We start from the raw sequence: 13,023 nt of genomic DNA, 5'->3' as shown, positions 1-13,023 counted from the left end.
AAATTAACCGGCAACTAACACATCCTCAGTAAGTTCATTCCACATACAAAGCCACCCTCTCTCAAAATGTTGCCCCTCCGGTTCCTTTTAAATCTCTCTCCTCACCTCAAGTAATATGGCCCCAAGTTTTGAGTTCCCTGACGCTAAGCAAGAGCCCTTTGGTATTCAGCTTACCTCTACTCCTCATAATTTTATCCATCTCAATGAAGTCACCCCCCAACCTCCTGTGCTCCAGTGAATAAAGTCCCAGCCTCTCCTTATAACTCAAAAACTCCAGTCCTGGCAAATCTTTACCGAACCCTCTGTGATAAGAATACTTCCGATTCCAGGGCCATCAGAACTGTACTCGGTACTCTGAAAGTGGCCTCACCAACATCCTGTACAACCTCAACATGATGTCCCAACCCCTGTACTCAATGGTGTGAACAATGAATGCTATGCTGCTAAATGCCTTCTTAACTGCCCTGTCTACCTGTGATGCAACTTCCAAAGAACTATGTACCTGAACACCACAACCCCCCCCCCCCCCCCATGTCTGTCTGTTCTATAACATGACCCAGGGCCCTACCATTATCTGTACAAGTCCTGCCCTTTCTTGTTTTAACAAAATGCAACCCCTTGCTTGTAATAATACTTCTCACACACATGCTCCCCCTCAGACACACACACACACACACATGTATACCCCCCAATACTCTCTCAGGCTTATACTCCATCACACTCACACTTTACCAAGCATGTACACACAATCACGCAGAAACTCACATGCATCCACACACAATTCTATGAGGTGAATTTGTATTGGTAGAATTATATTTGCAGATGTATTCAATTTTGCTCAAAAAGCGCACAATTTCCAGGCAGTCAATCCATGTAATATTTTATGAATTTGGAAATAGAACCAGTCTGACTCAAGATTGGACTAATGACAGACTCAATTCTCAGGAAGAAAGTGAGGACTGCAGATGCTGGAGATCAGAGCTGAAAAGGTGTTGCTGGAAAAGCGCAGTAGGTCAGGCAGCATCCAAGGAGCAGGAGAATCGACTTTCGGGCATGAGCCCTTCCCTGAAGAAGGGCTCATGCCCGAAACGTCGATTCTCCTGCTCCTTGGATGCTGCCTGACATGCTGTGCTTTTCCAGCAACACATTTTCAGGCTCAATTCTCAAATCTTTAAATGCAATGTCTGAGCTGAGATGTCACTTTCTTTATAAAACCTTCAGTCATCTCAAAAATGAGACTTAAAAGATGTTCTGGCAGTTACACATTAATGAACCAATACGTGCACCCATTCTCAGAGATGAAAGACTTGACAGCAATCTAGGTTTGTTCAATATATTCCATCAGTTGCAGGTCACTGATCTTTTGATATATGTTCTGTGTCTTATGTTCATCGGGTAGCTGTGGAGCAGCACTCAGAAAGCTAGTGCTTCCAAATAAACCTGTTGGACAATAACCTGGAATTGTATGATTTTTTTAACTTTATCAACCCAGTCTAATACCGACACCTCCACATCGTTTCTAGTGAACACAGCCCACACCTCCTGGTGCTGCCAGTAAACTTTACAATGCTGATGAAACAATGCAGTACTGAAAGATTTACAGTTTCTAACGATACTAGCTACTCATTCACTGCTCCATCTGATACACGACATTGGAAACTCAGTGCAGGAGGCTGAAAGAGAGGAGCAGCTTTAAACAAAAAACCTCTTGGAGCTCAAAGCTTTCAATGAGAGTCTGAGCCCGGCAGTAAGTTCAGGTAACCTTTATTGTGACTCTACTTTGTTACAGCTTCAGATTCCCCCCAGCAAAAAGGCATAGACAAAGTAGCAGCTTTTAAAACAGCTCAAGATCAAAGCCCACACACACCCCACTGTCTTTACTATTGGGCAGCACCAGGTTGTAATTGGATCCTTGTTACAGCCGTAATCCGGAGGAAGTATTGCCTCACTCAGCAACTTCACCCATACCCTGTATCCTGGTAAGTTTCTCCCCGCTCATTTGCCAGTGAGGGGAGGGCAGTGTAGAGTCAACCAGACTGCTGTGGGTCTGGGGTCACGTGTAGGCCAGACCAAGTGAAGGATGCAGCTGGAATAACTGAGTGAATCCTTTCCCACAAAGGCGGTTCCCTTCCCTAACAAGGGAGAGAGTGAATCAGATGGGGGCTTTCTCCCCCGCACCACCCCCTCCCTGAAACGGTCTCATTGTTAGATTCTGAACTCCACATTTCTCACCGAATACCAATTCTGCCATCTGTCGTGGCGGGATTCGAACTCGGGAGTTGCTGGAACCGGGTTGCTAGTCCAATCGATAATGGCCCTCGGCCGTCACTCCTTCAATCCCCCTGCGATGGCATGTGAACTCACTGGTGCTTCCGCAGGTGGGAGGAGTAGGTGAAGCCCTTCCCGCACTGAGAGCAGGTGAACGGCCTCTCCCCTGTGTGGACACGCTGGTGGGTCATGAGGTTGGAGACCTGGGTCAAGGCCTTCCCGCACTCGGGGCAGCTGAAGGGCCTCTCCCCCGTGTGGATCTGCTGGTGGGTCAGCAGGGTGGAGACCTGGGTAAAGTCCTTCCCGCACTCAGGGCAGCTGAAGGGCCTCTCCCCCGGGTGGACCCGCCGGTGGGCCAGCAGGTGGGAGGAATGTCTGAAGGCCTTCCCGCAGACAGGGCAGGGGAATGGCCTCTCCCCGGTGTGACTGCGCCGATGAGTCTCCAGGGCTGACGGGAAACAGAAGCCTTTCCCACAGTCGCCACACTTCTATCGTTTCTCCACAGGGAGGGATTCCTCAGGTTTCTCCATGGATGAAGCTTCAGCCGCACACAATCGAATTTCCAGCCCCTCCCAGGCGGTATAACTGTTTCAGTCTCCATGCACAGTGCGCTGCAACAGTGGGGTCTCTCGTACAGTCGCACTGATGCTGAAAACATACTCACTCAGTCAGGTTCAATTCCCGCCTCAGGCGACTGACTGTGTGGAGTTTGCACGTTCTCCCCGTGTCTGCGTGGGTTTCCTCCGGGTGCTCCGGTTTCCTCCCACAGTCCAAAGATGTGCAGGTCAGGTGAATTGGCCATGCTAAATTGTCCGTAGCCTTAGGTAAGGGGTAAATGCAGGGGTATGGGTGGGTTGCGCTTCGGCGGGTCGGTGTGGACTTGTTGGGCCGAAGGGCCTGTTTCCACACTGTAATATAATTTAATCTAATCTAAAACAGAAACAGAAACAGAACTAAAAAGCTTTGACCCCTCTCACAGAAATGAGTCGAAAATCGTTGCGGTCCTGGTGGACTGAGTGACTGTCAGACATTGACGGCGAAGTGAGGATTGCAAATACTGGAGAGTCAGTCGAAAAATGTGGCACTGGAAAAGCACAGGGATGTCAGAGAGCATCCGAGGAGCAGGAGGGTCAATGTTTTGGGCGTAAGCCCTTCATCTGTTGATTGAGAAACTTCCGCCATCAGATCTTCAAATACGCTGTAAAAAGAGATTACAAAAGTCATCACTGTCAGTGCAGGGTAGAAATTCTGAACAAGCAATTCTACTTTCTGTGGAATATTCTTTTCTTGTTCCACAAACCTGAAAGCACCATCCCACTCTCTCTCCCCCTCTGTTCTCACTCCACTCTAACTAATTCCCCTGAAGGTGCTGATTCAGGATCTTACAGGGGCAGAAAAGCAAAAACATCAAGACTGACATCTCTCTGAATTTTGGATACCTCCACCTGAAAGTTAATATCTTTCACAACACTGGGATCCTGCTGAGAGTGAGCAGGTCTGATTTTGGGAAGCAAATAAAATGTGTGTCAATTCAGGATGAAGCTGCCACGCAGCTTCTTTAGGAACAACCAGACACAAAATGGTTAACGTCCCTGGGAAGGGGAAGTAAAATGACACCAGAGAGAAATTGAATATACTGACATGGCAAACATTAGTGGAAAGCCAGAGTCAGAGGTATACAGTACAGAAACAGACCCTTCGGTCCAACTCATCTGTACCGACCAGATATCGTAAATCAATCTGGAAGAGTTTGCTCACACGTGGCCCATAGCTGGGGTCATCCCCATCCCCCTGTCCTGAGACCTTGATGCCTCCAAGCTGACCTTCAAAGGTTCGGTTTTTCCCTCCATTCTTTCCAGGTTGTCTTTTGTAAGTTTTGAAAACTGTCCCAATCCTCTGAGTATAGGATTTGCGAAGTTATGTTGTCGAGGTACAGGTCATTGGTGAGGCCACATTTGGAACATTGCGCACAATTCTGGTTTCCTTCCTTGAAAGGGCTCAGAAACATTTACAAGGATATTGCCAGGGTTGGAGGATTTGAGCTAAAGGGAGGCTAGGGCTGTTTTCCCTGGAGCGTTGGAGGCTAAGGGGTGACCTTATAGAGGTTTATAAAATCATGAAGGGCATGGAGAGGATAAATAGGCAAAATCTTTTCCCTGCAGTGGGGGGAGGGGGAGGTCCAGAACAAGAGGGCATAGGTTTAAGGTGAGGGGGGAAAGAAACAAAAGAGATGTGAGGGGTAACCTTTTCACACAGAGGGTAGTAAATGTATAGAATGAGGTGCAGGAGGAAGTGGTGGAGGCTGGTCCAATTGCAACATTTAAAAGCCATCTGGATGGGTATATGAATGGGAAGCGTTTGGAGGGATATGGGCGAGGTGCTGGCAGATGGGACTAGATTGGGATGGGATATCTGGTCGGCATGGACGAGTTGGACCGAAGGGTCTGTTTCCATGCTGTATATCTCTATGACTAGTTGGACTTAAGGGTCTGTTTCTGTGCTGTATGACTCTGGAACCATTCTGTACTGGTCTTCAAACCATGTTCTTGCCTTCCCCCACAAACATCCACTTTGTTGTTCAAAAATCAGATGAACTCAGCCTTGAATATATTCAATGACCCCCTCACTGCAGAAAGACATCCCCACTTCTGAACTCAATTCACACCTACTGTCTCTACTTATAAATAGGGCAACGTCTCTTCGAAATGTAGATTCATTTAGATATAACTGCATCACTTTACATGTGAAGATATCCCTTTGAATGTGCCCACATCCCTTTGAAATGTAATCTTGTCCATTTAAACCTCTTTATTTGCAGAAATACCCGTTAAAATGTCCACGTCCCTTTAAAATGCAGATTGCCCCCTTTCGATATGACGCCGTTCCGTTAGATGTGGGAATATCTGTTTAAATTGAGCCGTGAGCTTTCCCAATGTAGACAGGGCTCCTGGAAACGTGGCAGTGTCCCCCCTGCAGCTGCAGAGCGAGATAGGAGAGTTTGTTTTTGTGAATGAGCAGTTGTAGCGCGAGGTGGCTGTTGCTTGGTGACGGTGAGGCACCCCGGCCCGGCCCATCCCCGTGCAGACGTCTCGCGGGGCCGAAGGCGGTTGGGAGGAGAAGTCGCTCGAGCGAGGAAGCGGCGGGAGGGCGGCCGTTAGGAAAATGGCGCCGCGCGGCCCGGGGCAGACACCCGTCACTGGCCGCCGCCGCCTTCCTGGCGCAGCTGCTGTGTCACGGCCACACCGGCCGGCTGTACAGCAGCCAGGAGCCGGTGAGCATTCTGGAGGCGGATGGGGTTAAGGGCCTGCTTGGGAACTCGTCGGCCGCCGGGGTGGTGGAGTTCTACTGGTCGTGGGGCGGCCCCTGTGTCAACTATGGGGCCACCTGGAAGGTACTGGGCCCGGGACGTGAAAGGTGAGGCAGGTTGTGGGGGGGACGGAGGGGAAGGAATGTGGGGCCTGTCCTGTCATAGTGACATTTTACACTCACTTTCCATCGGCTTTTACTGGCGCTTGTGCTGTTTCCCCCTCACTGTGTGTTTAATCCTTGTGCTGTTTACCCCCTCACTGTGTGTTTAATCCTTGTGCTGTTTACCCCCTCACTGTGTGTTTAATCCTTGTGCTATTTACCCCCTCACTGTGTTTAATCCTTGTGCTGTTTACCCCCTCACTGTGTTTAATCCTTGTGCTGTTTACCCCCTCACTGTGTGTTTAATCCTTGTGCTGTTTACCCCTCACTGTGTGTTTAATCCTTGTGCTGTTTACCCCCTCACTGTGTTTAATCCTTGTGCTGTTTACCCCCTCACTGTGTGTTTAATCCTTGTGCTGTTTACCCCCTCACTGTGTGTTTAATCCTTGTGCCGTTTGCCCCTCACTGTGTGTTTAATCCTTGTGCTGTTTACCCCTCACTGTGTTTAATCCTTGTGCTGTTTACCCCTCAGTGTTTAATCCTTGTGCTGTTTACCCCTCAGTGTGTTTAATCCTTGTGCTGTTTACCCCTCACTGTGTGTTTAATCCTTGTGCTGTTTACCCCTCACTGTGTGTTTAATCCTTGTGCTGTTTACCCCTCACTGTGTGTTTAATCCTTGTGCTGTTTACCCCTCACTGTGTGTTTAATCCTTGTGCTGTTTACCCTTTGCTGTTAGTTGTGCAATTGCTGAGGGTAGTGTGTAAATACTAGTGAAGGAGATTATGCACCAGCATGTATATGTTCCTCAGTCATTGAAGGGACAGGACCTGTTGAGAATAGTTAGTAAAGCATGTGGTACACTAAGCCTTGTTAACATGGATATAGTTTGTTATTTGGAAAATTCGACTTTTTATTATTTAGAGTCATAGAGATGTACAGCACGGAAATAGACCTATTCGGTCCAACCTGTCCATGCCAACATGCTATCCTAAATTAATCTAGACCCCTTTGCCAGCACTTGACTCATATCCCTCTAAACCCTTCCTATTCAGATACCCAGCCAGATACCTTTCAAATGCTGTAATTATACTGGCTTCCACTACTTCCTCTGGCAGCTCATTCCATAGATGCACCACCCTCTGCATGGAAACGTTGGCCCTCAGTTACTTTTGTGGTCTCGCGCTAAACCTATGCCCTCTAGTTGTGAATCTCAGCCCAACACTGAGGAAAAGACTTAAACATTGAGCAGCCAGACAAATGCAAAAGCAATCAAATATTGAGCCACATGGAAAAAAATTATGGCTGTACCCTTTTTGTTCTCCCAAAGGAATTTGGACACTTAAAATCTGTCAATGACACCAGCATTGCTACAGTGCATATTGTGTACACTCCTCAGTGTCAACAAACAGGGCACACGTTTGCTGGTGTCACCAAGACATTGGGCATGTTCCTCGCTGTCGGCAGAAAAGGGATGAGACCTACGTTTGATGGACAAATAAGGAGGACCGGAGGGAGAATTGTCCTCCTGCCATTCGGAGCTCCCCTATTGGTGAATGTGGAAGTTGGACAATGAGGCTCTGAAGCTCCTGCTCCTCCTCTCTCTGAATGAAGATTGAGGTTCTCCTCAGACTGCAACTTCTTTCCTCTGTCCAACATCTGAGAGTACGGCACTCTCTTTTCTCACCCCCATTTCCATTTACGTTTCATTCTGAGGTTCAGTTGTTGACTTGGAGCAACTGAAAGAAATGGGAGTGAATCCAGGTGAGGGGACAGAGTCTGGAAAAGTTAGTCCAAGCCTTTGTTCTCAATTAGCAAAATAGACAGGCAGGAGACTGAAAGAACGCAGCAAGCTTGGCAGTATCAGAAGGTGGAGAAGTCGAGGGATCTGGTGTACCCTTGTTCAGGTCTGGGGGTGGGTAGAGGGAGAGCTGTGGAACAAGGGTGTGCTGGGGTCAGGGTATTGAAGTGGGGAAAGGTGGAAACAGGTAGAGGGTACAATAGACAATAGGTGCGGGAGTAGGCTATTCTGCCCTTCGAGCCAGCACCACCATTTATTGTGATCATGGCTGATCATCCTCAATCAGCATCCTGTTCCTGTCTTATCTCCATAACCTGGTACGACCTGGTTGGTGAATGGGAGGAAGGAATCTAGTTGGCAGGGAAGAGTGGAAGGGGCTGGGAAGTGTGTTGGGGGATGGGATGGGAGATTATGTGAAATTGGAGAACTCAATGTGTCTTCTGGGCTGTTGACTGCTCAGACAGAAGATGAGGTTTTGTTCCTCCAGTTTGTGGCTTGGTTTGTTGTGGTAATGGAGGAAGCCAAAAATAGTCATGTCAGAAGGGGAGTGGGAAGGGGCATTAAAATGTGTGGAGACTGGGAAGTCAGCTCAGCCTCTGCGGACCCGTCTGTGATGCTCAGCAAACCGTTCCCCAAGTTTACGCTCGGTTTCCCCAATGTAGAGAAGACCACAATTGGCAAAGCACAGCAGGTCAAGCAGCATCCAAGCAGTAGGACAGTCGAAGTTTTGGGCACGAGCCCTTCATCAGAAATGATGCGTGGATGTTCAGAGGGGCATCAGTGTCCTTCTGTGCCAGTTGTCAGACAGGTGCAGCAGGCAATGAGCAAGGTAAGTGGTGTATTAGCAAGAGGAATTAAGTTCAGAAGTGGGGATGCCTTCCTGCAGTTAGGGGGTCATTGAATATATTCAAGGCTGAGTTCATCTGATTTTTATGTGAATGTTTATGGGGAATGCAAGAAAATGGTTTTAAGACTAGTACAGGGCCGAGTTACAGAGCCATGCAGCACAGAAACAGCCCCTTCAGTCCAAATAGTGAAAATGGAGGGACTGATTGTGGGATGGAGATTTTCAGCTTCCAAGGAATGAGATAGGAAAGAGTTCACTATAAATTAGAATTTATGGGATCGGTTGATGAGCCGAGGAGTGTCAGTTGGAGTTTAATTTAGAGAAATCAGAGGTTTGCATTTTGGTCAAGCAATCCAGGCAGGACTGACACAGTTAAGGGGAGTGTTGCAGAATAAAGAGACCTTGGAGTGCTGGAGTCTCAGGTGGATAGAGTAGTGAAGGCAGCGTTTGGTTTGCTTTCCTTCATTGCTCATAGCATTGAGTATAGGAGTTGTGAGATCATGTTATACACACTTCTCACTCGAACGTGTGATCTAACTGCTGAACTGTTTCTGTTCTTTGGTATGTTAATCCCAGAACCTGTTTTCAGTAACTTTCTCAAGAACGTAATTTAAATGCAGAGCTTTTATATCAAAAATGTCAGGCTGACTCGACATTGGGACCCAGACAGAATTCACACCTTTTGGTGGGTAGGCTGGGACTTTTTTCACTGGAGCACAGGAGGTTGAAAGGTGAAGGTGTCGGGTGCCTCATTCGCAAGTTTGCAGATGGGCATTCAGATTGATGGAATATCAGATAGTGAAGGGGACTGTCAGACGATACAGCAGAATATAGATCGGAGAGTTGGGAGGAGAAATGGCAGATGGAGTTCAATCCAGACAAATGCGAGGTGATGCATTTTGGAAGATGCAATTCAAGAGCGAGCTATACAGTAAATGGAAAGGTCCTGGGGGAAATTGATGTACAGAGAGATCTGGGTGTTCGGGTCTATTGTTCTCTGAAGGTGGCAATGACTGTCAGTAGAGTGGTCAAGGCAGTTTACAACACGCGTTCCATCATCGGACGGATTGAGTAAAAGAGCTGGCAGTTCATGTTAAAGTTATATAAGATTTTGGTTTGGTCCATTTGGAATACTGTGTACAATTCCGGATCGCCAGATTTCCAAAAGGATGTGGATATGTTTGGAGAGAGTGCAGAGGAGGTTCACCAGGATGTTGCCTTTTATGGAAAGCGCAAGCTATGAGGAGAGGTTGAGTAGATTAAGACTATTTTCATTGGAGGGTGGGTGTCCTGATTGAGGCTGAAAAACCATGAGGGGTGTAAACAGGGGTGGATAGTAAGAATTATTTTCCCAGAGGGGAAGACTTAATTACTCAGGGTCACGAGTTCAAAGTGAGAGGGGAAAGGTTTGAGGGAGATGTACATAGAAAGTTCTTTACACTGAGGGTGGTGGGCGCCTCGAATGCATCGCCAATGGAGGTAGTAGGGTTGGGATCGATAGCGTCATTTAAGATGTATCTAGACAGAGACATGAATGGGCAAGGAGCAGAGGGATACAGATCCTTTGAAAATAGGCGGCAGGTTTAGATAGAGTATCTCGATCAGCATAGCCTTGGAGGGCTGAAGGGCCTGTTCCTGTGCTGTAATGTTCTTTGTTCTCTTTATAGAAGTTTACAAAACCATGAGGGGCAAAGATAAGGTGAACGGCATGTGTCGTTTCAAGATTAGGGAGCAAATTAAGGTGAGAGGAGAAAGATTTAAAAAACACATGAGGAGCACCTTTTTTTTAAACAGTGGTTTGTGTGGAATGAATGTCCAGAGGAAATGGTGGATGCAGGTTGAGTAACAACGTTTAAAAGACATTTGGATAAGTACATGAATAGGAAAGGTTCAGGGGGATATGGGGCAAACACAGGCAGGTGGGACTAGTTTAGTTTGTGAATATAGTCAGCATGGACTAGTTGGGCTGAAGGGTCTGTTTCTGTACTGTATGACTCTAACTATTCTGTACTGGTCTCAAAACCATTTTACTTGCCTTCCCCCATAAACATCCACTTCATGGTTGTTCTAAAATCAGATGAACTCAGCCTTGAATATATTCAATGACCCCTTAACTGCAGGAAGACATCCCAACTTCTGAAATCAATTCCTCTCGGTAATATACCTGTTGCCTTGCTGATTGCTTGCTGCATCCGTCTGACAACTGGCAGTGACTGGTGTGGAAGGACGCTGAGGCCACGTTTTACATCCATACATCATTCCTGAGGAAGGGCTCGTGCCTGAAACGTCAATTCTCCTGCTCCTCGGATGCTGTCTGACCTCCTGTGCTTTTCCAGTGCCACACTTTTCGACTCTCATCTCCAGCATCTGCAGTCCTCACTTTCTCCACATCCCAATATGTCACCATTTAAACAACGTACCTCCTTACAGCAGTTATTTTTTCATAACTGAGGCTATCACTTCACACTGTGGGACTGCATTTGCCGTGCGTTTGCCAATTGAGACACTAACCTGGACCAACGTTTCCCGACTCTGTCCCTTCCCTGGATTCACTCACTTTCTTTTCAGTTGCTGCAAGTCAACAATTTAACCCCAGAATGAAAAAATGAAATGGTAAAGACAGTGCCGTACCCACAGATGGTGGAGAGAGGAAGGAAGTTGCAGTCTGAGGTGAAGCTCGATCTTCATTTGGAGAGGACAACAGCTTCAGAACCTGATGGTCCATCTTCCGCATTCAGACAGTTGGGGAGCTCTGATTGGCAGGAGGCCCAGGCTCCTTGTCTGGCTTCTCATTGGTCCATTTTAAGAAGGGTTCGCACTGTTTCTGCAGACAGAGCATGCGCGGCTTTTGCTGAAACAGCATAGAGTCAGAAGTGTACAGCATGGAAACAGACCCTTCGGTCCATGCCGACCAGATATCCCAACCCAATCTAGTCCCGCTCCTCAACACCTGGCCCACATCCTTCCAAACCTGTCCTATTTATATACCCATTCAAATGCCTCTTAATTGTTACATTTGTACCAGCCTCCACCAGTCCCTCTGGCAGCTCATTGCATACACGTACTATGCTTGTGTGAAAAAATTGCCCCGTAGGTCTCTTTTACATTTTTCCCCTCTCACCTGAAATCTCTGCCCTCTAGTTCTGGACTCCCCAACCCAAGGGAAAAAACTTTGTCTATTTATCTTGTCCATGCCCCTCATACCTTTGTAAACCTTTATAAGGTCACCCCTCAGCCTCTGACACTCCAGGGAAAACAGCCCCAGCCAGTTCAGCCTCTCCCTCTAACTGTACCTCTTATGCTCGCATCCAAATCATTTATATAAGTGACAAAAAGTAGAGGACCGAGCAGCGATCCTTGTGGCACTCTACTGGTCGCAGGCCTCCAGTCTGAAAAACAACCCTCCACCACCACCCTCTGCCTTCTACCTTTGAGCCAGTTCTGTATCCAAATGGCTAGTTCTCTCTGTATTCCTTGAGATCTCACCTTGCTAATCAGTTTCCCATGTGGAACCTTGTCAAACGCCTTACTGAAGTCCATATAGATCACATTACTGCTCTGCCTTCCTCAATCCTCTTTGTTACTTCCTCAAAAAACTCAATCAAGTTTGTGAGACATGATTTCCCACACAAAACCATGTTGACTATCCCTAATCAGTCCTTGTCTTTTCAAATACATGTACATCCTCTCCCTCAGGATTCCCTCCAACAATGTGCCCACCATTGACGTTGGCCTCACTGGTCTATAGTTCCCTGGCTTGTCCTTACCACCCTTCTTAAACAGTGGCACCATGTTAGCCAACCTCTAGTCTTCTGGCATCTCACCAGGCATGCACAGTATGCTGTATGGAGACGCTGTTCCTGATGGATTTAAAGTGTCCAACTGCCACAATTTCTACCCCCCACCAGTCACTTGACATCACCGTGCAGGCTCCTCGCTATTTTTGATGTTCATGTTACCTAGAACCGTCATGATTATATCAATCTCAATGAGGTCACCCCTCAACCTCCTGTGCTCCAGTGAAGAGATTCACAGCCTCTCCTTATAACTCAAACCCTCCAGTCTTGGTAATATCCTGGTGAATCTTTACTGAACCCTCTGTAATAGTATTCTTCCTATTACAGGGCCACCAGAAACGTTCTCAGTACTCTACAAGTGGCTTCACCAACATCCTGTACAACTTCTAAATGATGTCCCAACTCCTTTATTTAATGGTGTGAACAAATAAGGTAAGTGTGCTGAATGCCTTCTGAAGTACCCTTCCAACCAGTGATGCAACTTTCAATGAAGTCTGTACCTGAACCCCCCCCCCCGTATCCCTCTCTACAAGTCCTGCCCTTTTGGAAAATGCAATCCCTCACTTTTATCTGTACCCCTCTCATAACACGTTCTCTCTCAGATGTATACACACCCTCTTACAGGCTTCTCCTCCATCACTCTCCCTTTACAAAACATGTGCACACACAATGATGGGGTGCATTTGCAGAATTATATTTACAGATATATTCAACTTTGCACAAAAAGCGCACAACATGCAGGTAGTCAATCCATGTAATATTTTATAAATTCCTAGTTTGGAAATAGTACCAGTCTGATTTAAGATTGGGATACTGACACACCTTTCATGCATTGTCTGGGCTGAGATGTCACCAGTTTAAAAAAACCCTTGTGATCTTGAGAATATGACTGAATAGTAGTACTG

General features: G+C 47.0%; 3 protein-coding genes across 4 annotated transcripts in view; all 3 read left to right on the top strand.

Annotated features, from left to right (window-relative positions):
• Nucleotides 1–13,023, top strand: part of LOC148145018 (uncharacterized) — a 268,501-nt gene that overhangs the window by 89,966 nt on the left and 165,512 nt on the right. The gene's annotated exons all lie outside the window — the stretch shown is intronic.
• Nucleotides 1–13,023, top strand: part of LOC148145021 (uncharacterized) — a 159,582-nt gene that overhangs the window by 89,954 nt on the left and 56,605 nt on the right. Inside the window, exon 2 of the mRNA XM_087975593.1 lies at nt 12,446–12,550. The gene's annotated coding sequence lies outside the window, so the exon portion shown is untranslated. The remainder of the gene's footprint in view (nt 1–12,445; nt 12,551–13,023) is intronic.
• Nucleotides 5,230–13,023, top strand: part of LOC148145020 (uncharacterized) — a 76,068-nt gene continuing 68,274 nt past the window's right edge. The window contains exon 1 of one of the 2 annotated variants that reach the window (XM_087975636.1): nt 5,230–5,682. In XM_087975636.1, coding sequence (XP_087831762.1) covers nt 5,279–5,682 — 404 coding nt within the window. In that variant the 5' untranslated portion in view covers nt 5,230–5,278. The remainder of the gene's footprint in view (nt 5,683–13,023) is intronic. The other variant, XM_087975637.1, reaches the window with a different exon arrangement.

The sequence above is a fragment of the Chiloscyllium plagiosum genome, unplaced genomic scaffold (assembly GCF_037043375.1).
Source record: "Chiloscyllium plagiosum isolate Xiang-an unplaced genomic scaffold, Cpla_swu_hap1 HiC_scaffold_27, whole genome shotgun sequence".
Lineage (NCBI taxonomy): Eukaryota > Metazoa > Chordata > Chondrichthyes > Orectolobiformes > Hemiscylliidae > Chiloscyllium > Chiloscyllium plagiosum.
This window is presented reverse-complemented; position numbering and strand designations above follow the sequence as displayed.